General features: G+C 35.9%; 1 protein-coding gene across 2 annotated transcripts in view; it reads right to left on the reverse strand.

The window, feature by feature from the left end:
* The window catches only part of ITFG1 (integrin alpha FG-GAP repeat containing 1), a 267360-nt gene that overhangs the window by 56063 nt on the left and 185369 nt on the right, over window positions 1-25928 (reverse strand). For both annotated transcript variants that reach the window (XM_059045665.2, XM_067018203.1), the window contains 2 exons: window positions 24524-24632; window positions 5620-5663 (listed from right to left, as the gene is read on the reverse strand). In XM_059045665.2, the coding sequence (XP_058901648.1) occupies window positions 5620-5663; window positions 24524-24632 (153 nt within the window). The remainder of the gene's footprint in view (window positions 1-5619; window positions 5664-24523; window positions 24633-25928) is intronic.

Here is a 25928-nt window from a genome sequence, read left to right on the forward strand (position 1 = left end):
AGTGAGGTATTTACAGAATATAAGATATGATGAATTTGCCTTAAAATAATCTAAGAGGGGCCATAAGGGGGATAAGTAGTAGGTGGGGGCATAGGTGAAATAAGACTGGGTATATGAGGATAGTGTTAAAAGCTGGATGGTAGTATGGGCACAAGGAGTTTTATTATACTAGTGTACATTTTTATATGTATTTTAAAATTTTCCAAAAAAAAGTTAAAAAAAGAATTCATGGTAAAGAGCAATAAATGTCACAGAGGAAAATATCTTGAAAAAGTCATGTAGTAAGAAAACAAAAACAACTTTTAAAATAAAGTTACACTGACAGAGAACCTATCAGTGGTTCCTGAGGAAGAGTGGGATAGGTAAGGAGGGTCAATGAAGGTGGGAAAGAGGGATAGCCAAGGGGCACAAAAAAACTTTTGGATATGATATATTCATTATTTTGACATTAATTATCTATCTATCTATCATCTATATATCTTCATTAAGATGGTATAGTGTTTATATACATATATATACTATATATGTCATAACATCAAATCGAATATATTAAATATGTGCAGTTTATTGCATGTCAATTATACTGCAATAAAGCTGTAAGAAATTAACAAACAAAATAAAGCAATACTGATAAAAATGCAAGGAGAGCTTCTTTCTGGCCCGACACGTAGAGTTTGGAAGTCATCACTGCTGTACTCACAACAAAAAAAGCTGAAGAAACTGAAAATCAACTCTGCTTTGATCCATCAGAGAACTAAGGTCACAGAGCAAACTGCTACCTTGAAAACTGGAGAGGTGGATACAGAGAATCACAGCTTACTGGGAGCAGAAGCCCAGAACCAGAAGACTGAAACTAGAGCCAGTACTGGCAGGAACACTTAAACTGTGATTGTGACATTACTGGAAAATCAGTGTGAACTAGTTTGAGAGTTCAAACTCTAGGGAAGAAAGCGAGGCAGTCTTAGGGGAGCCACACTTTTGCAAGTTTTACCTCCAGGAGTTCCATCAAATTCTCGAGAGGAAGATTGGGGGAAATAACCCTCATGCTTCTGGCACAGAGAGGAAAGTAACCAGTTAAAAATATGCCCAGAGCTCTCTGTTCTCCTTCACAACAGCTTGCCCTTAAGGAAAACTATTTTACTAGAGCTTAAGTAACTTGGGATTTACCAAAAACTAATCAACCTGGGGGAAAGGAAATACCTAACTTCAGCCCCCTCTATCCTCCCTGTTTAACATACAGAGGAGGGCAAGCTGAGAAGCACTTGTTCAAGTCACAGCCCAGAGACACAGGCTCACTAAAAAACTGAGACACAGGATGATAGGATGCTTCTCCTACCATAGTCTTATACCTCACCACCATATCAACTGGGTTCCTGTCTAATAATGAGATTACAGTTAAAAGAACTGCAAACCTCAGACCCATTTAAGAGGAAGTCTGTAGGGAGACACAAAGACAACAGAAGAGACAAAAGAAAGACACTAGAGGAAAATTTTGCCTGTTGACAGCATAGCTACTGCAAACAGTAACACAGTCTAACTCCTAGCAGATAAACATAAATCCTCATTAGTGAAGGCTTATCTACCACAGTTCCTTTCACCCAATACATCATGTCTGGCTCTCAAGAAAAAAATTTTAAGCCATGCTAAAATGCAAAAAACAAAGTTTGAATAGACAAAGCAAGCAACAGAACCAGACTCAGATATGGCAGGGATGTTGGAATTATCAGACCAGAAATTTAATATTTAATATGATAAAGGCTCTAATGGAAAAAAGTAAAGAACATGCAAGAAAAGATTGTTAATGTAGGCAGAGAGATGGAAACTCTAAGAAAGAATCAAAAAGAAATGGTAGAAATAAAAAATACTGCAATAAAAATGAAGAATGCCTCTGATGAGCTCATCAGTAGACTGGACAGAGAAGATGAAAGGATCAGTAAACTTGAAGATGTATCAATAGAAACCTCCAAAACTGAACTGCAAAGAGAAAGACTAATGAAAATTTGGAAAAGAATATCCATGAACAATTACACAAAGGTTACATACACAAAGGTGTAACATGTGTGTTGTGGAACTACCAAAAGGAAAAGAAGAAGGGACTTTACTGGTGGTGTGGTGGTTAAGAATCCACCAGCCAATGCAGGGGACACGGGTTCAAGCCCCGGTGCAGGAAGATCCCACATGCTGCAGAGCAACTAAGCCTGTGAGCCACAACTACTGAGCCTGTGCTCTACAGCCCGTGAGCCACAACTACTGAAGCCCGCATGCCTAGAGCCCGTGCTCCACAGAGAAGCCAACATAATGAGAAGCCTGCGCACTGCAATGAAGAGTAGCCCCCAATTGCTGCAACTAGAGAAAGCCCACGTGCAGCAACGAAGACCCAATGCAGCCAAAAATAAATAGATAAATTTATTTTAAAAAAAAAGGAAAAGGAGAGAAAAGAACAGAATAAATATTTGAAGAAATAATATAAGAATTTTCCAAAATTAGTGACAGACATCAAACTACAGATCCAGGAAGCTCAGAGAACACCAAACAGTAAAAATACCGAAAAACCTATACCTGTACATCTCATACTCAATCAGCAGAAAATCAAAGACACAGAGAAAATCCTGAAAGTAACCTGGGAAAATAAATGGGAGAAAAGGGTGTCTAGGAATCCATATAAGATTATGATGCAATTAGGAATGCTCATTTGAGGTTGATGACTTTGAATCACTGGTGGTGACAATATTCAGGGCTGTATATTTTTCTTCAGAAATGCCCAGTAGCTTAGATCTAGGAGTGAACAAGAGAGATAGCTGGAGTAACAACCCAGGGTTGTAATTTTGCCAGGCAGGTAGAGTAAAAGGAGAGTGCTTTATGGGAGTTAAAGGTAGTGGTAAAAGTGATGGTTGATATACGGTAGCTAAATAAGGAGGTAAAGAAAACAGGTTGATACAGGTCAAGAAACTAATAGACTTAAAGTTGAATAGGTATAATTATAATAACAAGGGTGAGAGGGCTGGAAAAATAGTTTTTGATCAGAGAGTTGATGGATGGTACTGAGATTTCAAAAGTAAAACATTTCTGGTAGATAAGGTCCACCGTATGGCCAAGGGAGTGAGTAGCCATAGTTGAATGAAAATGAAAGACTCTGGGGTTTTCAGCATGGAAATAAAGGAATTTGGGTGAGATTAGTTGCTGATTTGAATATTATTTCCTCTCTCCATATATCAGATAGGTTGCCTGTAGGAGGTGGGAATATATAGGCAACAGAGGAGCATTTATTCAATTCATAATTTAACTCAAGTGATAAAGAATATCGTATGGTACGCACATTTTTCCTTAGTCTCACACTGGGTCATACCTTACATAACAGACTATGATCAAGTGGATTTGATGTCAAAACAATATGAAGAAGGCTCACTTAATCATGAAATAATTTTACAAGTGGGAATACATTTGATATATGGAAAACTGGGGGAGTATAGTATGCATTTTTTTTTTTTTTAGGTTCTCATAAAATTGTGATCTATGACATCAGTGGGGAAGGAAAATGATAGATGTGAAGGGCAGTTCGACAGGATCTGAACTTCAAAGAAAGTAATAAATGGATGAATGGGAGGCAGATGTATCAGCTGCAGAAAAGCCCAAAGGTGCTGGACTGTTAGGGTAGTCACTGTAAGAATGTGCATGATGCACTTTACTTACATGACTTTCTAAATGACTCTGTTCTCCATATGATAGAAGTGACTTTTAGTTTAAGATAAGGAGAAGGGGAGCATTAGTGACCTTAGAAGTAAAACCTGCCTTAAGCAAACAGCCTTTCCTATCAAATTTTCTGCTAGAACTTGTGGGTAAAATGAGTGGGTTCAATTTCAACTTTTTAAAAGTTCTTTGCTTGACGAGGTAATGAAAGAGCCACATGATGGGAATATGGTCAATCAGAGAAAAGAGGAACAAAGGGTCTGAATATTTCACAAACTGGGTAGACAATACCTGAATAACCAAGTTAATCTTTGGCCTCCAATTAATCAGACTTGCACTTGATTAAAAAAATAGGCTTTATTTTTATAGCAGTTTTAGATTCACAGCAAAATTAAGCGGAAAGTACAAAGAGTTCTGACATACCCTCTGCATCTCTCCTTCTCAGACCCTCCCCTACTGTATCTACATTTTTATAATGATATGAAAGCAGATAGGTTTGACCAGGCACTCATATAGTTCACAGTGGATATGGTGACACAGTCCAGACCTTCCCTTCAGGACTGAGGCAGTATTCCCTGAGCTGCTCCAAGTGTTGGTTGCTGATAGCTCACAGCTAAGCTCTTACCTAAAAATTGTTCTCAGCCAAAGGGAGCTGGCTTGTACAAATTACAACCCCTTCCCGGGGACTGCCTGCATGCAGTGTCTAATGCAGAATACAAAGGCATGGCCCTTTTGCTTCAATCTGGGCCATTTTTGAAAAACCAGCCTTGCTTCACACCTCATAGACCTGCTTTCCTCACTACTCCAGAAGTCTTGCTCTCACGAAGAGTCTAGATTAAATCTTTGTGTGCAAATCTCTGGGTCAGGGTCTGCATCCACATGTCTTAAATATGAGAAGTTTCCCAACCATACATAAAACATTGATAATGAAGCAGTGCTTTAAAGATATAGTAAAAATATGACAATATAATCAGAACAGCTAGTTCTGTGTTCTAGTTCCACTACTTAATGGCTCTATGACTTTGGATAATTTATTTCTCTGAGCCTCAAGTTTCCTCATCTTTAAATGGGGGATAATTCCTTATGTAACAAGGGTTACCATGAGGGCTCAAATATGGATATACCAACACAAACACAAACACAAACACACACACACACATGCTCATGCTTTTAAATATAATGTAATATTCTTATTACAATTTACATGAACTAGCAATTTCAAAACCTAAGCCTAATTATTTTCACATTCTGTTATTTCGTGGAAACATTCCATTGGACAGCTAGTCAATATTAAGATTAAACCGAAAAAATTCATTAATTGTCTACTATATGCTTGACCCTGTGCTATGAACGAGGTATACAAAGATGGCATGGTTCTTGACCTCAAAGGATTACAGCCTGGGGAGAGGCATTAAATATAAAAAGATAAAGTGTGATCAAGTATTACATATGCCAAGGGACTTCCCTGGTGGTCCAATGGTTAAGAATCCACCTTCCAATGCAGGGGATGTGGGTTCGACCCCTGGTTGGGGAACTAAGATACCACATGCTGCGGGGCAACTACACCTGCACGCTCTAGAAAGATCCCGCGTGCCACAACTAAGACCTGATGCAGCAAAATAATAAATAAATAAATAAATTAAGAAAGTATTATATATGCCAGAATGGCAGCAGTATGCCCAGAAATAGTGGGAGGTGTGTTCATTTTTCCAAGAGTATCAGAAAAGACTTCATTAAGGAAGTGAACCTTGAGGTGAGACAGTTTTTAGGAAAGGTACTTTATTCCCAGTAAACTTTACTTGAGCACTGAGAACTTAATCAGTTCTAAAAGTAACATCAATTTGATTTAACCTATAACAACTATTTTGTGTGTATCTATCATGCAGAGAACTTTCACAGAAATATTTACAACTGAAAGTTAAGGTTACTTACTGTTATCTTACGAGGACATTCATTAGGACAGAGACCACTAAGAACTGTGGAAAAATTAAAAAAAGCCTATTATTAGTTATAATATTAATATGCCCTATTGATTCATGGTCAAGCAAAAACCAATTCAATTTCTTTAGATCTGAGTAAATTAAATTTCTTTTGTTCACTTTGTGCCAATATTTCAAAAGCCTTTATTAAGCAGTCAAGCTGCTGCCATTTTGTGAAATATATAGGTGATATAATTAATTATGGTTATAATATCATATCTACTGTTGGTCCTATTTTCCAATTGGTTAGCTACATTCCAAGGATGACTTAGAATCTGACAGAGAATTACCAAATGCAAACCAATTAAAATTTATACTGAACATTTATACTGAACAAAACAGAACATTTAACACTTCATATCAAACTAGACTACTTCAATTTATCTAGTCAAATTTTCTGGGTAAAAGAGTTTGGGCTCCCTTGATAACTTTTATGGAGAACACAACTATAAAATAATTGATGAGTCTATAACAAATATACAAAAATAATTTAATGACATTTATTCTATAATTACCAAAAAAGAAAAGGTTAGGATATCTGAACATTCTTTCTATAACTAACATGAGTTTTGAAACATAACTACACTACTACCACCTCATGTGAAGTAATTCCTTTGTAAGAAGGCAGACTTTATGTGCTATTAAATATGCTATATGTTATAAATTTAAGAAAGACAGCTGATAATACTGCTCACTAAGCATGAACTGTACCAATAATAATTGTGATTATTGGTTAGTTCAAATATATCCATAGGAAAATGGTTCCTTATGTTCACTTATATTTTACAAATGTGAAATGATAATCATTCTAATACAAATATTATATTTAGGCAGGGTACATAAGCTGCAAAGGCATCAAGAAATGAACATGACATATTTCATCACAAAAGAAGATACTTATTTATTTACTATAGTACGTTTACATTAGATTCGACCTGAGGAAACAGTGAAATAAATGTTTCATACTTGCAAATCAGTTTTCAATGTTTAAGTTCCTTACCCCAGCATAGTGCCTAGTTATCACTCTTTTATTCTCAAACACTCCATGACCTTACTTCTCCCTCTCCTTTGTTCCTCTTCCCACAACTCTGGGCAGACACTGGTATTTCTTTTTCACTTGTCCCCAAATGATTTTCCTAAACCTTCATTAAAACATTATCTTGCTAAACAGTATATTATTTATTCAAAAGTCTGTCTTTGTACCAGTATGTAAGCTCTGTATAGTTTTTTATCATATTTTCAGGGCCTAGACAAATGTATTTGCTCAATAAATACTTGTTAAAGGAGGGAAAAGATGGATTATTCAATAAATGGTACTGGATAATTGGCTACTTGGAGGAAAATAAAGTTAGACTTTGATTCATAACATGAAAATTACATTTGGCAAAGATACTACTAATATAAAGAACTCTTACACTACAATGATAAAAAGACAACCCAATTAAAAAACGGGCAAAGGACCTGAATAGGCATTTCTACAAAGAAGATGCAGACATATAAAAAGCTCATGAAAAGATGCTCAGCATCATTAGTTATCATGGAAATGCTAACCAATGAAATGTACACAATTCACAATATCCAAGAGGTGGAAGCAACCCAAATCAATGTCCATTGGCAGATGAATGAATAAACAAAATGTGGTACATACTCACAATGGAATATTATTCAACTTTAAAAAGGGAAGAAATCCTGTCACATGTTACACCATGGATGAACTTTGAGGACATTATGCTAAGCAAGCCAGTAATAAAAAGACAAATACTCTATGATATCACCTACATGAGGTATCTAAACTTGTCAAATTCAGAGAAACAAAGTAGAATGGTGGTTACCAGGGGTTGACGGGAAGGGAAAAAGGGCAGTTGTTAAATGGGTACAGAGTTTCAGATCTGCAAGATGAAAAAGTTCTGGAGATCTATTTCACAACAATGTGAATATACTTAACACTACTGAACTGTACACTTAAAAATTGTTAAGATAGTAAATTTTATGTTACATGGTTTTTTTTACCACACACACAAAAATGGTTAAGATTGTAAAAAAACAAAACAAACCCACAATGAGACATCATTTCACACCCATTAGGATGGGTATAATCAAAAAGTCAGATAAAAACAAATTTGGGTGAAAATGTGGAGAAACTGGACCCTCATACATTTCGGGTGGGAATGTAAAATGGTCCAGCTGCTTTGGAAAACAGTCTGGCAATTCCTTAAAAAGATAAACAAAGGGTTCCTATTTAACCCAGCAATTCCATTCTTAGGTATATATCAAGAGGAATTAAAATATATGTCCACACAGAAACTTGTACATGAGTGTTCACAACAGTATTATTCATGACCGCCAAAAAGTAGAAACCATCCAAATGTCCATCAATAGATGGATAAACAAGATGTGGCAGGTATATTCATATAGTGGGATATTTGACAATTAAAAGGAATAAAGTACTGATGCTACAACATAGATGCATCTTGAAAGCATTATGCTAAGTGGAAGAAGTCAGTCACAAAAGATCACGTATTATATGATCCCATTTATATGAAATATTCAGGACAGACAAATCTATCCTGGATAGATAGACAAATCTATCTGGATACAGAAAGTAGTGGTTGCCTGGGGATGGGGATTGAGGGTGGTAGCTAAAGGGTACAGGGTTTCAGGATCACTGGTAGCTCTATTTTTACTTTTGTCATACTGAGTGAATTAAGTCAGAGAAAGAAATATCAGATGATATCGCTTACATAAGGAATCTAAAAAGAAATGATACAAATGAACTTATTTACAAAACAGAAACAGACTCACAGATTAAAGAATAACTTATGGTTATGGGGGGCGGTGGTGAGGGTGAGGGGAAGGGATAGTTAGGGAGTGTGGGATTGACAGGTACACGCTGCTATATTTAAAATGGATAGCCAACAAGTACCTACTGTGTAACACAGGGAACTCTGCTTAATATTATGTAACAACCTAAATGGGAAAAGAATTTGAAAAAGAATAGATACATGTATAACTGAGTCACTTTGCTGTACATCTGAAACTATCACAACATTGTTAATCAACTATACTCCAATATAAAATAAAAAGTTAAAAAAATAAAAATGGGTACAGGGTTTCTTCTGTGGTGATGAAAACATTCTACAACTGATTGTGATCATGTTGGTACGATTCTGTAAATATACTAAAAGCCATTAAACTGTATACTTGAAACAGGCAAATGGTATGGTATGTAAATTATATCTCAATAAAGCTGTTATAAAATTTAAAAAAATACCATAAAATTAAAAAAAAACTAATGACAAGGGGCTGTGAACTTAAAAAAAATACATTACAAAGAGATATTATTGCCAATATACTAAGAGCTTCCAGATATGAGTTAGAAGATGATAATCCAATAAAAACAAAGGATATCAAGAAGAAATATCTAGAAGAGAAAGTACAAATAATCAAAAAACTAGGAAGAAAGACACTCAACCTCACTAGGCAGGAAAAAAATCAATTTAATACCTAACAGAAAGGCAAAAAATGAAAGACCAATAAAAATGTCTGTAGGAAAAACAGAATCAAAGATAAATGACAAACTATGAAGAATATTTATAACATATATCACAAAGGATTAATTTCCCTAATATATACTATGGTACATTTCTAAATCAATAAGTAAATGAAAAAAGACAAGGACCATTCATAGAAATAAAAATACACATGGCTCTTGAACATATGGAAAGATGCTGAACTTTACTCAGTATAAGAAAAATGCAAAATAAGACAATACTTTCACTTTACAACTGGCAAAACTTAAAAAGTTTAATAATCCATTGTGTTGGTGAAGGTGTTAGGAAATGTGCATTCTCCTATACTGTAAGTGGAAGTGTAAACTGTTGATTTCTATGAAGGGACATCTGTTAAAAAGTTCAAAACCAGGCAGAATTAATCTAAGGTGTTGGAAATTAAATTAGTGGTTACCTCTAGGTGAACTGGGTTAGTAATGAAAAGGGTGGGCATGAGGAAGCTTCTGGTTGTTGGTATCATGTTTTTCTTGATCTGGGTGTACTTCCATGTGTGCATTTACTTTGTCAAAATTTACACACCTGTGTACTTATGTACACTTTTCTGTAAGTATATTTCAATAGAGCGTATTTTAAAAGTGTACAGGGCTTCCCTGGTGGCGCAGTGGTTGAGAGTCTGCCTGCCAATGCAGGGGACACGGGTTCGTGCCCCAGTCTGGGAAGATCCCACATGCCGCGGAGCGGCTAGGCCCGTAAGCCATGGCCGCTGAGCCTGCGCGTCCAGAGCCTGTGCTCCGCAACGGAAGAGGCCACAACAGTGAGAGGCCCGCATACTGCAAAAAATAAAATAAAATAAAATAAAAAGTGTACATAAATTATTTTTTAGTAATTCCATTTTTAGGAATTTATTCTATAGGATATTCACTGTGGTGTTAATTATAATAACAAGAGACTGAAAATAAGCTGGTATCTGTCAATAAGAAACTCATTAAATTATGTTGTATCCATACATGATACTATTCAGTAGTTAAAATGAGGTAGCTCTAGATTATAGTGTTATGGTATAATCTCCAAGATATATTGTTAAGTGGAGAAAACAAAGTCTAGAACTACCATTTATGTAAAATAAAAGCATATAAACATATGTGCTTGTATGTGCTTAAGATATCTTAGACACAAAGAAGAGGTTGCTTTTGGGGAAAAGAACTGGACTACTGGGAAACATGGGTAAAAAAGGGACTTACTTTTTACTATTAGACTCTTCTGTGTTTTTTCACCATTTGCATATATTACTTATTTTAAAAACAAATTTGTTAGAGAAATAAAAATTTAGAGCTCTCAGACGAATATGTGGTAAACTGGACAGTGTTATGCTGGTGGGATATAAATGTCTATGACTGTTGGGAAAGGTAATTTGGCATTATCTATTAACACTAAAAACACAGCCCCTCAACTCATCAATTTCATGTCTATGAAATATTGGAAACTATCTATGTGTCCACTGAGAGATAAACAAATTATGGAACATCTACAGTACTATGGAATGACATGGAGCTATTAAACAATGAGAGAGACCTGTTAAGTGCTGACATGAAAGAGTGTTTATACTCTCTTGCTAAGGTAAAAAAATAAGACAAAGGCAAATATGTTCAGTAAGAGTCTATTTACAAATGTATGTGTTAGATGAATTTCACAGACATACTACTGAACAAAAGAAGTCAGACACAAAGAGTACATACCATCTGATTACATTTATATGACAGTTAGAAAAGGAAAAACTAATCTATGGTGACAGAGATCAGAACAGTGGTTATACTTTTGCAGGGGAATATGAAGGACCCTTCTGGGGTACTGGAAATATTTTATCTTGATTGGAGTGTGTCTACAAGGGAGTATACCTATGTAAAATCTCACCAAGCTATACACTTTAACCTTATTTCCTCTGTACACCCATTGCTACAATTTCCTTTCTACTGTCTTATCAGCTCATACCTGGATGACTGGTGTATTCCAGTGGCTACCCTCAGCCTGACCTCTCAGGTCAGAACATATATTTCTTTTGATGAACATCATTTTTTGCTTCTGAACATTGCTGCAAAATCCATCTTCTTAAACTACACATTTGATCATGGACTCTCTTTGATGAAGAGAGTAAACAGTAAGTGTGATGGTAAATTTTATGTGTCAACTTGAGTGGGTCATGGGGTGCCCAGATATTTGGTTAAATATTATTCTAGGTGTTTCTGTGAGGGTGTTTTTGGATAAGATTAACATTCAATCAGTAAACTGAGTAAAACAGATTGCTCTTCATAATGTGTGTGGGCCTCATCTAAGCAGTAGAAGGCCTGAAGAGAACAAAAGCCAGACCTCCTCTTGAGTAAGAATTCTCCTGTCTGATCAGGCCTTCAAACTAGATCAGCTTTTCCTGCCTGATGAACTGGATATCAGTTCTTCCTGATTCTACAACTGCCTGCTGGCCTTTTGACTCAAACTTGGACATTGGCTCTGCAGATTTTGGACTTGCCAGCCTCTGTAACTGCATGAATTAATTCCTTGTAATAAATCTCTCTCTCTCTCTTTCTTTTTCTCTATATTCTATTGGTGCTGCTTCTCTGGAGAATCCTGACTAATTCAGTAAGTATCTGCAGTTATTGGGTCACTGACAAAATCTTTTCTTTGCCGTAGATGCCCATTTATCAATGGATACTATCAATATTCTCTTATTAATCTTCAAAACAGTACCAGAAGATGAGTTAGTTTCTACTTCTTACTATCTGCTCATTCTTTATTACTATGATCATGGCCTCCCCCTCCTGGAATGTTATACCACTATTCATTTTGGTTTGTCCAAATCTTAACCATCTTTTAAGTATCTAGGTTCTCACCTATCTTCACAGAAGCCTTCTTTGATCTTAATAATCTTATAGTACATAAAATTCCATTCAACATTCTAGTATACAGTTCTTTTCACTGTCCTTTAGCTGTTTTACATGCATACATCTTCTGCTTCCAAGTATACAGATTCCTATTGATAGCAACGCTTGCTACATAAATGGATAGATCCTCACTGAGAAAAACTAAGTAGTAGTCAAAAGTGAAGACAATAATATGCAATGTGGGAGAATATACTGGATGTAGTGACTATAAGTGCTAATAAACAGATCTACAGTATTTCCCAAACTCCCTTCACACACACATTTTTGTAGCAATTCTAGTGAGATGTAATTCACACACCATAGCATTCACCCATTTAAAGTGTCCTAGTCAATGCTTTTTAGTAAATTCCCAGAATTGTGCAACCATCAACACAATCAATTTTCATCACCACAATAAAAAAACCCTGTGCCCTTTAGCTATCATGCCGAATTCCCAAACCCGGCCCAAAGCAACCACTAATCTACCAATCACTTACTATACATATTTGTGAATATTCTGAGTATATATTATAGAAAAAAACTTTAAAATGTAAAGGAATAAAAAGAAGAAAAAAATATCACTTTAACCCAACCATCCAGATACTGTTACCAACTAGTTGTTTGGTATTACACTGTCATGGATTAAATGTTTGCAAGTCCCCCGCCCTCCGCCCCCCTCCCCCACCCCCGCCAAAGTTCATATGTTGAAGTTCTAATCCCCATTGTGACTGTATTTGGAGATGGGGGCCTCTAAGGAAGAAATTAAGGTTAAATGAGGTCATAAGGGTGGAGTCCTGACCTGGCAGTATTAGTATCCTTAGAAGAAGAGGCATGAGGAGGCTTGCTCTCTTGCTCTCTCCCTGACAGGCACAAAGAAGAGATCATGTGAGCACAAAGCAAGATGGTGGGGGCCTACAAGCCACGAGAAGAGGCCTCAGAATGAAACCTGCCTCGTTGGCACCGTGATCTTGGAATTCCCAGCCTCCAGAATTGTGAGAAATAAATTTATGTCATTTAAGCTGTCCAGCCTGTGGTACTTTGTCAGGGTAGTCTGAGTAGACTAACATATAAATACTTAAAAAAAAATTGTTTTTACATAAATGAAATCATGCTAAATACAATTTTGTAATCTTCTTTTTGGTTATGTAACCCAAACTTTCCCCATGTCATTAAATGTACTTCTACTACATAATTGTATGGTATTCCATTGTATGTGTGGATGGATATATACATATATGTACCATTCTCCTCATTAGGATATTTAGGTTCTCCCTCACCCTATAATCCAAACTTATTTCCTCTTAAAAACATCACTAGGAAGATCACCTTTATAGACATGGTGCATTATACATAAATCTTTGGCACATCTCTGATAATTTCCTTGGGATAAATTCACAGAATATAATTATTTCTGGGTTTAATCTTAAAGCTGTTGGCATGTATAGTGAAACTATCCTCCAGAAAGGTTATCAAGTACCCTTTTAGAAAACACTGATGTTTTGATAAGTGCCAAACTCTGAACATGAATTTGTATTCATATATGCTCTTCCTTAATCCTCACAGCAAGGCTGCGAGGTAAGTCTAATTACCCTCCTCCCCACCACCCTTTTTATTCAGAAGCAGAAACTGAAGCTTGGGGGACTTCCCTGGTGGAGCAGTGGATGAGACTCCATGCTCCCAATGCAGGGGGCCCAGATTTGATCCCTGGTCAGGGAACTAGATCCCACATGCATGTCACAACTAAGGAGCTGGTGAGCTGCAACTAAGGAGCCCACCTGCCACAGCTAAGGAACCGCTAAGCCACAACTAAGGAGTCCGTGAGCCACAACTAAGGAGCCCGCCTACGACAACTAAGACCTGGTGCAACCAACCAACCAACCAGATAAATAAATAAATTTTTTTTTTTAAAAAAAGAAAGAAACTGAGGCTTGGGCCAGTACATTACTGAAGGTCACAAAGGGAATGGCACTCTTTTGAAAGACCATGTGGTCACTAGACAGTAACTCATTTAAAAAACACATTATACTACATTTGTAGAAGATGGGAAATCAGTGAACCACTGGATTATTTTATTTTCTTACAAGATTGAATGTCTGTATTTTATTTAGCACAGTTTAGAGTATTTACTCCAAATTACATAATAGTCTCTTTCATTCTGTATACAGCAAGCTAAAAATTGGGTTCCTGCATCTATTTTGTTTTTTACCAGACTTCCTCTATTAAATTTCAAGTTTCACATTACAGTGTATAATATGATCAAAATGATAAGATTTAAATGTATCGTACATATGTACATATAATACATATATGTCATATGTATTATACAGGTATATATACCTTGTTTTATTGCATTTTGCATAATTATCCTTCTCAGATACTGCTTTTTTTATTTTACAAATTGAAGATCTGTGGCAAAGAGCACAGCTTTTAAAAAATACTTTTTCAGACTTTTCAAATGTTTTACAATAGGCTGTATTATTTTTGTAATGAGAAAACAAAATACCAAATCAAAAATTTACAAATAAAAAAGGAATAATGCCTTAAAATTCTCTTGCATAATCAAAAAAGAAATATGCTTTTACAAATGTCACCCTGAAATTACTATTTTAAGACTCCATAATATCAAGCTTATGAACAAGTAAAAAGTACCAGTAGTCTATTAAATCAGTGCAAGAATGTAATTTCCCCAGTGACATTGGAATAAAAATTCCAACCTTTGTGTTTTAGTTAGGAAAAAAAACCCCTAAGTGCTCCAAGGCAGAATTTAGTATTACAGCAAAAGCTTACTTCCTAGAAGTGGAACAGTTTATTTTTTGCTTAAAAGAATATGGCTATAGGGCTTCCCTGGTGGCGCAGTGGTTGAGAATCCGCCTGCCAATGCAGGGGATGCGGGTTCGTGCCCCGGTCCGGGAGGATCCCACGTGCCGCAGAGCGGCTGGGCCCGTGAGCCATGGCCACTGGGCTTGTGCTTCCAGAGCCTGCGCTCCGCAACGGGAGAGGCCACAACAGTGAGAGGCCCGCGTACCGGAAAAAAAAAAAAAAAAGAATATGGCTATAAATGCAGTAAAACATTTTTCTTAAGCTACTATAACAAAAACTGGGAAGGTCTAAAACACATAAACAGCCCGTTAGGGGAAAGGGAAATTTAACAGGACAGATACTGGTATACATTTTCAGCCTCCTACTATTTGTGTTTTCCTCCATTTTGAGCTTCTTGAGGGTAAGAACTATCTTCCATTGTTTGGTTTTTAAGCATCTCTCTGTTTCTCATTTCAAGGGTCAATAAATGTTTTCCTACTAACTAGGTGATCTCAACTGATCCACAGACTAATTTTGAGAGGTTTAAAGATTTTAACCATTTCATAAACTTTTGCAATTAGTATCTGTAACCATATTATAAAGGTTTATATAGACTTATAGCATTTTATAATGTCTTTTTAAATAAACTGCTCTAAAAAGTAATTTCTAATTCCCCTAGACTTTAAAAACCAAAGTTGTTTAAAAAAGATTAACAAAATTAAAGACAGCCTATTCACAGAGTTAAACGAAAAGCTGCAATTAAAATATTTAATAAGCTATGTGAACTATTGGTTATTAGACTAATTAGTTTAAAACATGACTAATGGGATGTGAAATTCATAAGTTTTCTTTAAAATGACAATGCTTAGGATCTTAACATTTCATGTGAAAAAAACACTGTACATTATAGCCCATGTATTCTTTTTTAATATAAGTATTTGCTTTATTAATATGCTCTAAATAACATTTTTAAAACTGATACATTGTCATTGGTTTTTTTTTTAATTCCCCTTTGCAGTACATGAATGTATTATAGTCTTATTTTAAGTTTCCAGAGCTGAGAGGAATCTTATAATCAACTGGTACGGATCATTCATTTTAGTGATAAGGATTTCTGGGCCAGAGAGGTAAATGTAATATTAGTGACCATGCTATCCAAATTCTAATCTGGCTCTATTTTAGTGTATCACACTGCACTCCTGTCTTATGTGTCCTGTAGTGAATTTCACACATATGTGCATGCATATATACAAACACAACTTGCGTACATAATACAAATCCATGAAACCACACTAAAAAATAAATCAGTGGTTTAAAAATTTATGCTATAATAATATATTAATTTTTAAAATATTAGTTTTAATTTTTAATCTTATCTGATGCTTATCATGTCCAGGTAAAAATCCACAAGAAAGGATGGATGGGATAAATTTGTTATTTTTAATGAGCAATTTTTATTTTATATTTTTTAAACTTTTTATTTTGGAGTATAGCTGATTAACAATGTTGTGATAGTTTCAGGTGCACAGCAAAATGACTCAGGCATACATATACATGTATCCATTCTCCCCCCAACTCCCCTCCAGGCTGCCACATAACATCGAGGAGAGTTCCCTGTGCTATACTGTAGGTCCTTGTCAATTATCCTTTTAAAATATAGCAGTGTGTGCATGTCAAACCCAAACTCCCTAACTATCCCTTCCCTCCACCCTTCCCCCCTCCGTAACCAAAAGTTCATTCTCTAAGCCTGTCAGTCTGTTTCTGTTTTGTACATACGTTCATTTGTAGCATTTGTTTTTAGATTCCGCATATAAGTGATGTCGATATTTCCCTTTCTCTCTCTGACTTACTTCACTCAGTATGACAGTCTCTAGGTCTATCCATGTTGCTGCAAATGGCATTATTTCATTTTTTCATGGCTGGGTAATGAGAGGCCCGCAAAAAAAAAGAAAGAAAAATGTCTATTTATGTCTTCTGCCCATGTTTTGATTGGGCTGTTTGTTTTGATGATATTAAGCCACATGAGCTGTGTGCAAATTTTGAAGACTAATCCCTTGTAGGTCACATCATTTGCAAATATTTTCTCCCAATCTGTGGGTTCCTTTTCATTTTGTTTATGGTTTCCTTTGCTGTGCAGCTTTTGAGCTTAATTAGGTCCCAGTTATTTATTTTTATTTCCATTACTCTGGGAGATGGACTGAAAAAGAAATTGCTGCGATTTATGTCAGAGAGTGTTCTGCCTATGTTTTCCTCTGGGAGTTTTACATTTAGGTCTTTAATCCATTTTGAGTTTATTTTTGTGTATGGTGTTAAAGAATGATCTAATTTCAGTTTTTCACATGTAGCTGTCCAGTTTTCCCAGCACCATCTGTTGAAGAGACTGCTTTTTCACCATTGTATAGTCTTGCCTCCTTTGTCATAGATTAATTGACCATAGGTGCGTGGGTTTATTTCTGGGCTTTCTATCCTGTTCCATTGATCTATAGTTCTATTTTTGTGCCAGTACCATACTGTTCTGATGACTATAGCTCTGTAGTACAGTCTGAAGCCAAGGAGCCTGATTCCTCCAGCTCCATTTCTCTTTCTCAAGATTGCTTTGGCTATTTGGGGTCTTTTGTGTCTCCATACATATTTTAAGATTACTGTTCTAGTTCTGTGAAAAATGCCATTTGTAATTTGATAGGAATTGCACTGAATCTGTAGATTGCCTTGGGTAGTACAGTCATTTTCACAATATTGATTCTTCCAATCCAAGAACATGGTATATCTTTCCATCTGTTTGTGTCTTCTTCGATTTCTTGCATCAGCATCTTATAGTTTTCGGAGTACAGCTCTTTTGTCCCCTTATGTAGGTTTATTCCTAGGTATTTTATTCTTTTTGATGCAATGGTAAATGGGATTGTTTCTTGAATTTCTCTTTCTGATCTTTCATTGTTAGTGTATAGAAATGCAACAGATTTCTGTTTATTAATTTTGTAGCCTGCAACTTTACCAAATCATTGATTAGCTCTAGTAATTTTCTGGTAGTGTCTTTAGGTTTTTCTATGTATATAATCATACCATCTGCAAACAGTGACAGTTTAACTTCTTCTTTTCCAACTGGATTCCTTTTATTTCTTTTTGTTCTCTGATTGCTGTGGTTAAGACTTCCAAAACTATGTTGAAAAAAAGTGGTGAGAGTGGGCATCCCTGTCTTGTTCCTGATCTTAGAGGAAATGCTTTCAGCTTTTCACCATTAAGTATGATGCTAGCTGTAGGTTTGTTGTATATGGCCTTTATTATGTTGAGGTAGGTTCCCACTTTCTGGAGACGTTTTAATCATAAATAGGTGTTAAATTTTGTCAAAAGCTTTTCTGCACCTATTGAGATGATCATATGATCTTTATTCTTCCATTTGTTGATGTGGTGTATCACAATGATTGATTTGCAGATACTGAAAAATCCTTGGGATAAATCCCACTTGATCATGGGGTATGATCCTTTTAATGTATTGTTGGATTCGAATTGCTAGTATTTTGCTGAGGATTTTTACGTCTATGTTCATCAGTGATATTGGCCTGTAATCTTCTTTTTTAGTGGTTGTCTGGTTGCGGTATCAGGGTGATGGTGGCCTCATAGAATGAGTTTGGGAGTCTTCCTTCCTCTGCAATTGTTTTAGCCTATGTATTCTTAAATATATTTAAAGTATAAAACCTTGGCTTCTAGCTTTGTGATTCAGTTTACATTCGCTACTTTACACAAATGCCAAAACCAAAAAACTGCAATAATTGTGCATAAATACTGTAACACCAAACCAATGTGCAGGTTGGGACAAGGATGAGTAGAATAAAGTCAAAGCTATAAAGGTCAATACTGTATAATGGTTTTAGTAGCATTTAAAATGAAAAATCCTTGCCTGGATTATGGGTGACTGTTCACAGTCTCTGAAAATGTCTTTAGTTTTTGTTTAAGACACATGAATCCTAAGCAAATATCATAATCAAATATCACGTGTGAAATAAAGACCCCCATCCCACCCATTCTTGTCATTTAGACATTATTTTAGACTCTATATGGAAAATTTCTTTTGTCTGTTATTGACTACCTACCTTTCATTCATTATTTTTTAAATAAAGAAATGCTATGCTTAATAAAAGTTATTTTAAGACATACCAGTCCTCAGAAAATATACAGCCTATGTACAACTTTCTGAAAATCTCTTGAGGAAGCATTCCATCAAAAGAAATAGGAATTTGAGTGAAGAAAGGTAAAGATGTGGTATATATGTAAATGGTGACAATAAAGCCAGTAAAACTTGTTAAGTTTAAATAATCATTGATAATACAGTTGTAACTGTTACCAAATCAGTCATCAAATCAGAAATAAACTTCCACATTATTTCAACAAAATCTGGAAGGCGGCAGGGCAATAAAAGCTTTTGAAAGGTCTCATCTTATTTGGGTAGTGAAAGGTGAAGATACTGTTACAATTTTAAAAATCCAAGGAAATAACAGGTTTACATATGTTTCTTAGAAATTTGTGTTAAATACTAGTAGAATCAGAATGCAGAACCTCTAATGTAGCTGACAGGAATAAGAGAAAAAAATTAAGAGCTAGGAGCTAGCTCTGATTCAGGGGAGCTAGGGAACCCCTCCAATTCCGCAACACACAGAGTCCCCTGTGTGAAGAGCATTCTGTAGATCTGTGGTGTTGTGGGAATCAGTGAGGGAACAGGCAGAAGGATAGTATTACCTTTTCCTAGCCACATACAGAAGCTTAAGTACCCAAATTTCCTTAACTGAGACAGTGACATTTAACATAGGCTGGTTTGAGCATTAGAGTAACAGTTACTTTAGAGCAAAATCAACTCTGGACATTGTAGATGGCTTTGAAAGGGTAATTATATACTAGTAACTGTCTGCTTAAGGAAAACAAGTAACAATCAAAGGAAAGAGTGGAAGAGCATATCAAGACAACTAGAAGGTTATTTTTCACAAATGATAGCTCTAAATTATCTCATTTCCCATGACCTTTCTATAAAGCATGTTATTAATGTTTATGTTAATATCCGTAAGTGCAAAGTTATCTTGCTTTCTAAAACTAAAACTTCCTACACCAAATTGGCTATCTCTGGGTCTGAGCTTGGTGATGTTTGGAGAAAACTTTCCTTGGGATACTGTTAAGGTGACGGTAGTGCTACCCAGTGATATCCATCCTTGACTTAGGTTAGGAAGTTACAGGCCACAGACTCTAAAAAATTTTCTTTTCCCCTTGCGGTACGCAGGCCACTCACGGCTGTGGCCTCTCCCGTTGCGGAGCACAGGCTTCGGACGTGCAGGCCCAGCGGCCACGGCTCACGGGCCCAGCCACTCCACGGCATGTGGGATCCTCCCGGACTGGGGCACAAACCCGTGTCCCCTGCATCGGCAGGTGGACTCTCAACCACTGCGCCAACAGGGAAGCCCGGTTTTTTACATTTTCACGTGTAATTTTGCAAACATAAACAAAATAAGAAAGAATAGTATCAGTAATCCCACTCATACTTCACGCAACTTCAACTGTCAACAACATATGGCCAAAGTCATTTCACCTATACTCCATTTCCCACTTGCCTGGATTAAAGAAAAACCTCAGACCTTTCATTTCATTTTCAAGTAGTTTGTTGTATCATTTACTTAATTCTTTAAAGAAGCTTACTTTCTCTTGAGCAGCTCTGAAATAGCCAAAAAATACCCCCTTCAAAATCATAAAGAACAGGAGACAGTCATATGGATAAGAAGTACAGAAATGGTTAGACTCATAATACCAGTATTCTGTGGCTGCAGTAGTAATGAAGATGGGGAGTTACTCTTAGTTCATTCAAATAAGAGTGAATTTGCTGGTTAGAAAAGAAAATTACATTTTCTGTCATTTTCACTTCTCAAAATAAATCTCTCAACACTCATTCATTATTCTGTCGCTTTTCTGTGTTCAGCTATTTATGACTGCTTCAAAACTGTAATAAATATTTATATGAAATACTGTGTCATTTCATTCACAAATGAACAGATATGGCTGTCTTGATGTCAACTATAATAACAGTGACATAAAAACAGTTGCCTTTCAACACCAATTCATGATAAAACTCTCAGCAAACTAGAAATAGGGGGAACTTCCTTAATACTATATGGAGCATTTCCAAAAAGCTAATATCATTTTTAATGGTGAAAGATGGAATGCTTTCTCCCTAAAATCAGAAAGAAGGCAAAGATGTCCACTCTCACCAACCTTATTCAACATATCAATAGCAATGGAAATTCTACCTAGAATAAGGAAAAGAAAAAAAAAGGGCACAGATTGAAAAGGAAGAAGTAAAACTGTCCCTCTTTGCAAATGACATGATTTTGTACATAGAAAATCCCAAGGAATCTAAAAAAACGCTGCTGGGGCTTCCCTGGTGGCGCAGTGGTTGAGAGTCCGCCTGCCGATGCAGGGGACACGGGTTCGTGCCCCGGTCCGGGAAGATCCCAAATGCCGCGGAGCGACTGGGCCCGTGAGCCATGGCCGTTGAGCCTGCGCGTCCGGAGCCTGTGCTCCGCAACGGGAGAGGCCACAGCAGTGAGAGGCCCGCGTACCACAAAAAAAAAAAAAAAAAAAAAAAAAAAAACGCTGCTGGAACTAATAAGTGAGTTGAGCAAGGTTGCAGTATACAAGATCAACAAACAAAAATCAATTGCATTTCAATACACTAAAAACAAACATGTGGAAACTAACCTTAAAAACACAATAACATTTATAATCACATCAAAGAAAATAAAATACTTAGGCATACACTTAACAAAACATGTACAGGATCTCTATGATGAACATAAGTGTTAGGTGGAGGAGACGATAGATGGCTTGCATGGTTGGGAACAGGTAACAGTGAACAAATAGGTAACTATACTGAGGAAAATGGGAGTTAGAGAAGATGTCTACAAACAGAAAAGATTAGAAGGAACCCTTGAAATGTTGTGTTGGATTAGAAATGGAAGTAATGGTATGAATTCACTGTTATATAATATATATAAAATAGTTTTAGGTATGTATATTTATGTATACAAATATATGTGTTGTATACACATACATTTGTGTACACAAATATATGTGCTGTATACACATACATTTGTGTATACAAATATGTGTTGTATACACATACATTTGTGTACACAAATATATGTGCTGTATATACATACATTTGTGTATACAAATATGTGTAGTATACAACACATATACAAATATGTGTTGTAAACTACACATGCATTTGTGTATACAACACATACAAATATGCGTTGTATACACATATATAAATATACGTATATATGTGTTGTGTGTCATAAATTACCAGTATTTCTTAGTTCTGTCCATTGAGAAAAAGTAGAAGAAATAACGGCCCAGTAGCAATGAGCACACTGAGCACCCAGAACTGGGTTTTAAAATACCATCCTCTACTCAAAGGAACCAGGGCTCCTTGAAGAAAGGGATCAGATTCTACAGTTAGGGCAAGGGAGGTAAAAGATGCACCTGGAATATCTTGTTTTGCTAGAGCACATGTCAAAAAGATAAAGGAGCCAGCCTGAAGGAGCACCTACTGCCCTCACCGGCAACAATTTTAACATTAAAAGAAATGATATTATTTATTGAATAAAATACAAATACACAGATGTATACTGATAAATGAGATAAGTGAAAGATCTTCCTTAGAATGCCAACTAAAATATGCAGGGGTGTTGAAAATAGAATCACTCTTTGACACCTATCAAATAGATGGTTGATTCAGGCAGGAGCTGTCAATGGACTCTAAGGCTGGTAGGTAGAAATCTGATATGGAAAAGTATATTAAAGTAATATCAGAATACCCCTCCACAAAATACTAATCAATTACAAAGGGGGAAATAGTGAATTTAAGGTGGGGAAACCTAGTAGTCATCAAGATGACCAGATGATCAAGATTATCACCAGGGTGGTAGGAAAGGTCAACATCATGTGCTTACTGATTTGATGTACTGAGAGGGAACAGCATCAGTTCCACTAAATTCCATATAGTGGAGTTTCTGCAAAGAATGTGTATCCTGAGCTGGGTAAAGAAGAAACATGATTATCCTACAGAATGTAAAGCCTGTATTCTTTAAAACTGATAAGGACATGAAAAGGAACTGTTCCAGATTGGAGAAGATGTGACAGTAGGTATTCCTCGATAGACCTCTGGGTCAAGAAAGAAGCCATTGTTGGGACAGTTGGCAAAATTTGAACAGGGTGTTACTGTTGTACTGAAGCTGATCATCTTCTTTGGAGAGCTGTACATACGTTACATAGGAGCATGTTTTACTCTTTGGAAAATGTGTGCTGACAGAGAGAATACAAAATTAAATGTTATAAATCACAGCAAGATCCTTTTTGACCCACCTCCTAGAGAAATGGAAATAGAAACAAAAATAAACAAATAGGACCTAATGAAACTTAAAAGCTTTTGTACAGCAAAGTAAACCATAAACAAGATGCAAAGACAACCCTCAGAATGGGAGAAAATATTTCCAAATGAAGCACTGACAAAGGATTAATCTCCAAAATTTACAAGCAGCTCATGCAGCTCAATATCAAAAAAACAAACAACCCAATCCAAAAATGGGCAGAAGACCTAAATAGACAATTCTCCAGAGAAGATATACAGATTGCCAACAAACACATGAAAGAATGCTCAACATCATTAATCATTTACAGAAATGCAAATCAAAACTACAATGAGATATCACCTCACACCAGTCAGAATGGCCATCATCAAAAAATCTACAAACGATAAATGCTGGAGAAAAGGGAACCCTCTTGCACTGTTGGTGGGAATGTAAATTGATACAGCTACTATGGAGAACAGTATGGAGGTTCCTTAAAAAACTAAAAATAGAACTACCATATGACCCAGCAATCCCACAACTGGGCATATAACCTGAGAAAATCATAATTCAAAAAGAGTCATGTACCACAATGTTCACTTGCATCTCTATTTACAACAGCCAGGACATGGAAGCAACCTAAGTGTCCATCGACAGTTAAATGGATAAAGAAGATGTGGCACATATATGCAATGGAATATTACTCAGCCATAAAATGAAACAAAATTGAGTTATTTGTAGTGAGGTAGATGGACCTAGAGTCTGTCATACAGAGTGAAGTAAGTCAGAAAGAGAAAAACAAATACCGTATGCTAACACATATATATGGAATCTAAAAAAAAAAAAAGGTCATGAAGAACCTAGGGGCAGGACGGGAATAAAGACGCAGACCTACAAGAGAACGGACTAGAGGACATGGGGAGGGGGAAGGGTAAGCTGTGACAAAGTGAGAGAGTGGCATGGACATATATACACTACCAAATGTGAAACCCGATAGCTAGTGGGAAGCAGCCACATAGCACAGGGAGATCAACTCGGTACTCTGTGACCACCGAGAGGGGTGGGATAGGGAGGGTGGAAGGGAGGGAGATGCAAGAGGTAAGAGATATGGGGACATATGTATATGTATAGCTGATTCACTTTGTTATAAAGCAGAAACTAACACCATTGTAAAGCAATTATACTCCAAAAAGGATGTTAAAAAATTAAATGTTAATAGTAATAATAAAACATACAAAACAAATACTCACCAATGACTTTAACAAAATAAGCATCTGCTTCAAAGTTATTTTTCAGTGTATGGATGGCAAAATCATTCTTTGTATATCCTTTACTTAGTACCACAATGTCCAAGATTCCCTAGAAAAAACATAAAAATGGTAAGAACAAACAACTAGACTGAATGAAAAAAATGATGAAAATGCATATTTACCATGTAAATATAAACCTTATTTATTCAACTTGATGTTTAAAATAAAAATATTAAAAATATAAAAACTTGAATATTAAAATATAAATAAAATGAAAAACACCTATAATTTTAATCTCTGAAAATGACTGTTAGCATTTTGTACTTCCTTCCAGTTATATTTGCATGAATTTTTAAAGGTCTGTGATATGGAGTACCGAAGTGTTTCCACAATCATCAGAGAAAGAAGGTACCTTTTCATCTGCCCTGCCCCCATTATTTTTTTTTCATAAAAAAGTGGGAAGCTTTTGCTAATTTTATTGGAGGTAAAAAAGGTGTGTTCATTTAAATTTCCATTCTGCTGACTCTTAATGAGGTTGATCATTTATCATATCTTTTCATATGTTAGCTACTTGTGTTTTTTCTGTAAATTGCCTTAATCATGTTCTGTTTTTCCAGGGGGAGTTTTTGGTGATTTGTATCAGTTTGAATAAAGCCTTTCTATGTTAAGAATATTAATTATTTAATTCCTTCATAGCTAATTTATTTCCCAGATTTAAACACAATTTTAAATTTCATTTATGATATTTTTATGTACAGAAATTAATTAATTTGTAGTTAATTCTCTTTATTTTCCCTCTTGTGATATTTTTACCAATTACTTTTATGCTTTGAAATTGCTTATGAAAAGTGAATGAACACAAGATTTGGTAGCAGAGAGACAGAGGAAAATAAGGACTTGGATAATTCATATAATTGAGAATTAGCCTCTTATAAAAAAAAACCAACCAACCAACCGGTCTTAGGGTTTGACATAATGTCTTGAGGGAGATTTAACGTTTTAAAATAATCAAATTGTTTTACAAGGATATACTGTGACATATTAACTCTGGAATTTAACACATTTTTATCAGAATTTATTATTTTTCTGAGTGATAAACTGGCTTTCTTTTAAAGAACAAAACAGCTTGGGAGATTCTATTTTCCTTCAACAATGCCCAGAAGCACTTGATAAACTGGCTCTTGACATTAGAAAGAAGAAAACCAGGGCCCTGAGCACCTTTCCCAGGCCACCTGGCAACAGAAGACAGTCACAAGAATCTGTGGCAATAGATGCCAACTCTAGTCCACTAGGTTAAGAGAGAGTACACACTGAACCCATTCTTCTGTGATCTTGTGCAAGTTTAAGGGTCTGTTATCTGTTGGCTGTTCTTTTCTCTACTCGTGCACATGCATAATTGCTGTGA

The sequence above is a fragment of the Kogia breviceps genome, chromosome 18, assembly GCF_026419965.1.
Source record: "Kogia breviceps isolate mKogBre1 chromosome 18, mKogBre1 haplotype 1, whole genome shotgun sequence".
In the NCBI taxonomy this organism is placed as follows: Eukaryota; Metazoa; Chordata; class Mammalia; order Artiodactyla; family Physeteridae; genus Kogia; species Kogia breviceps.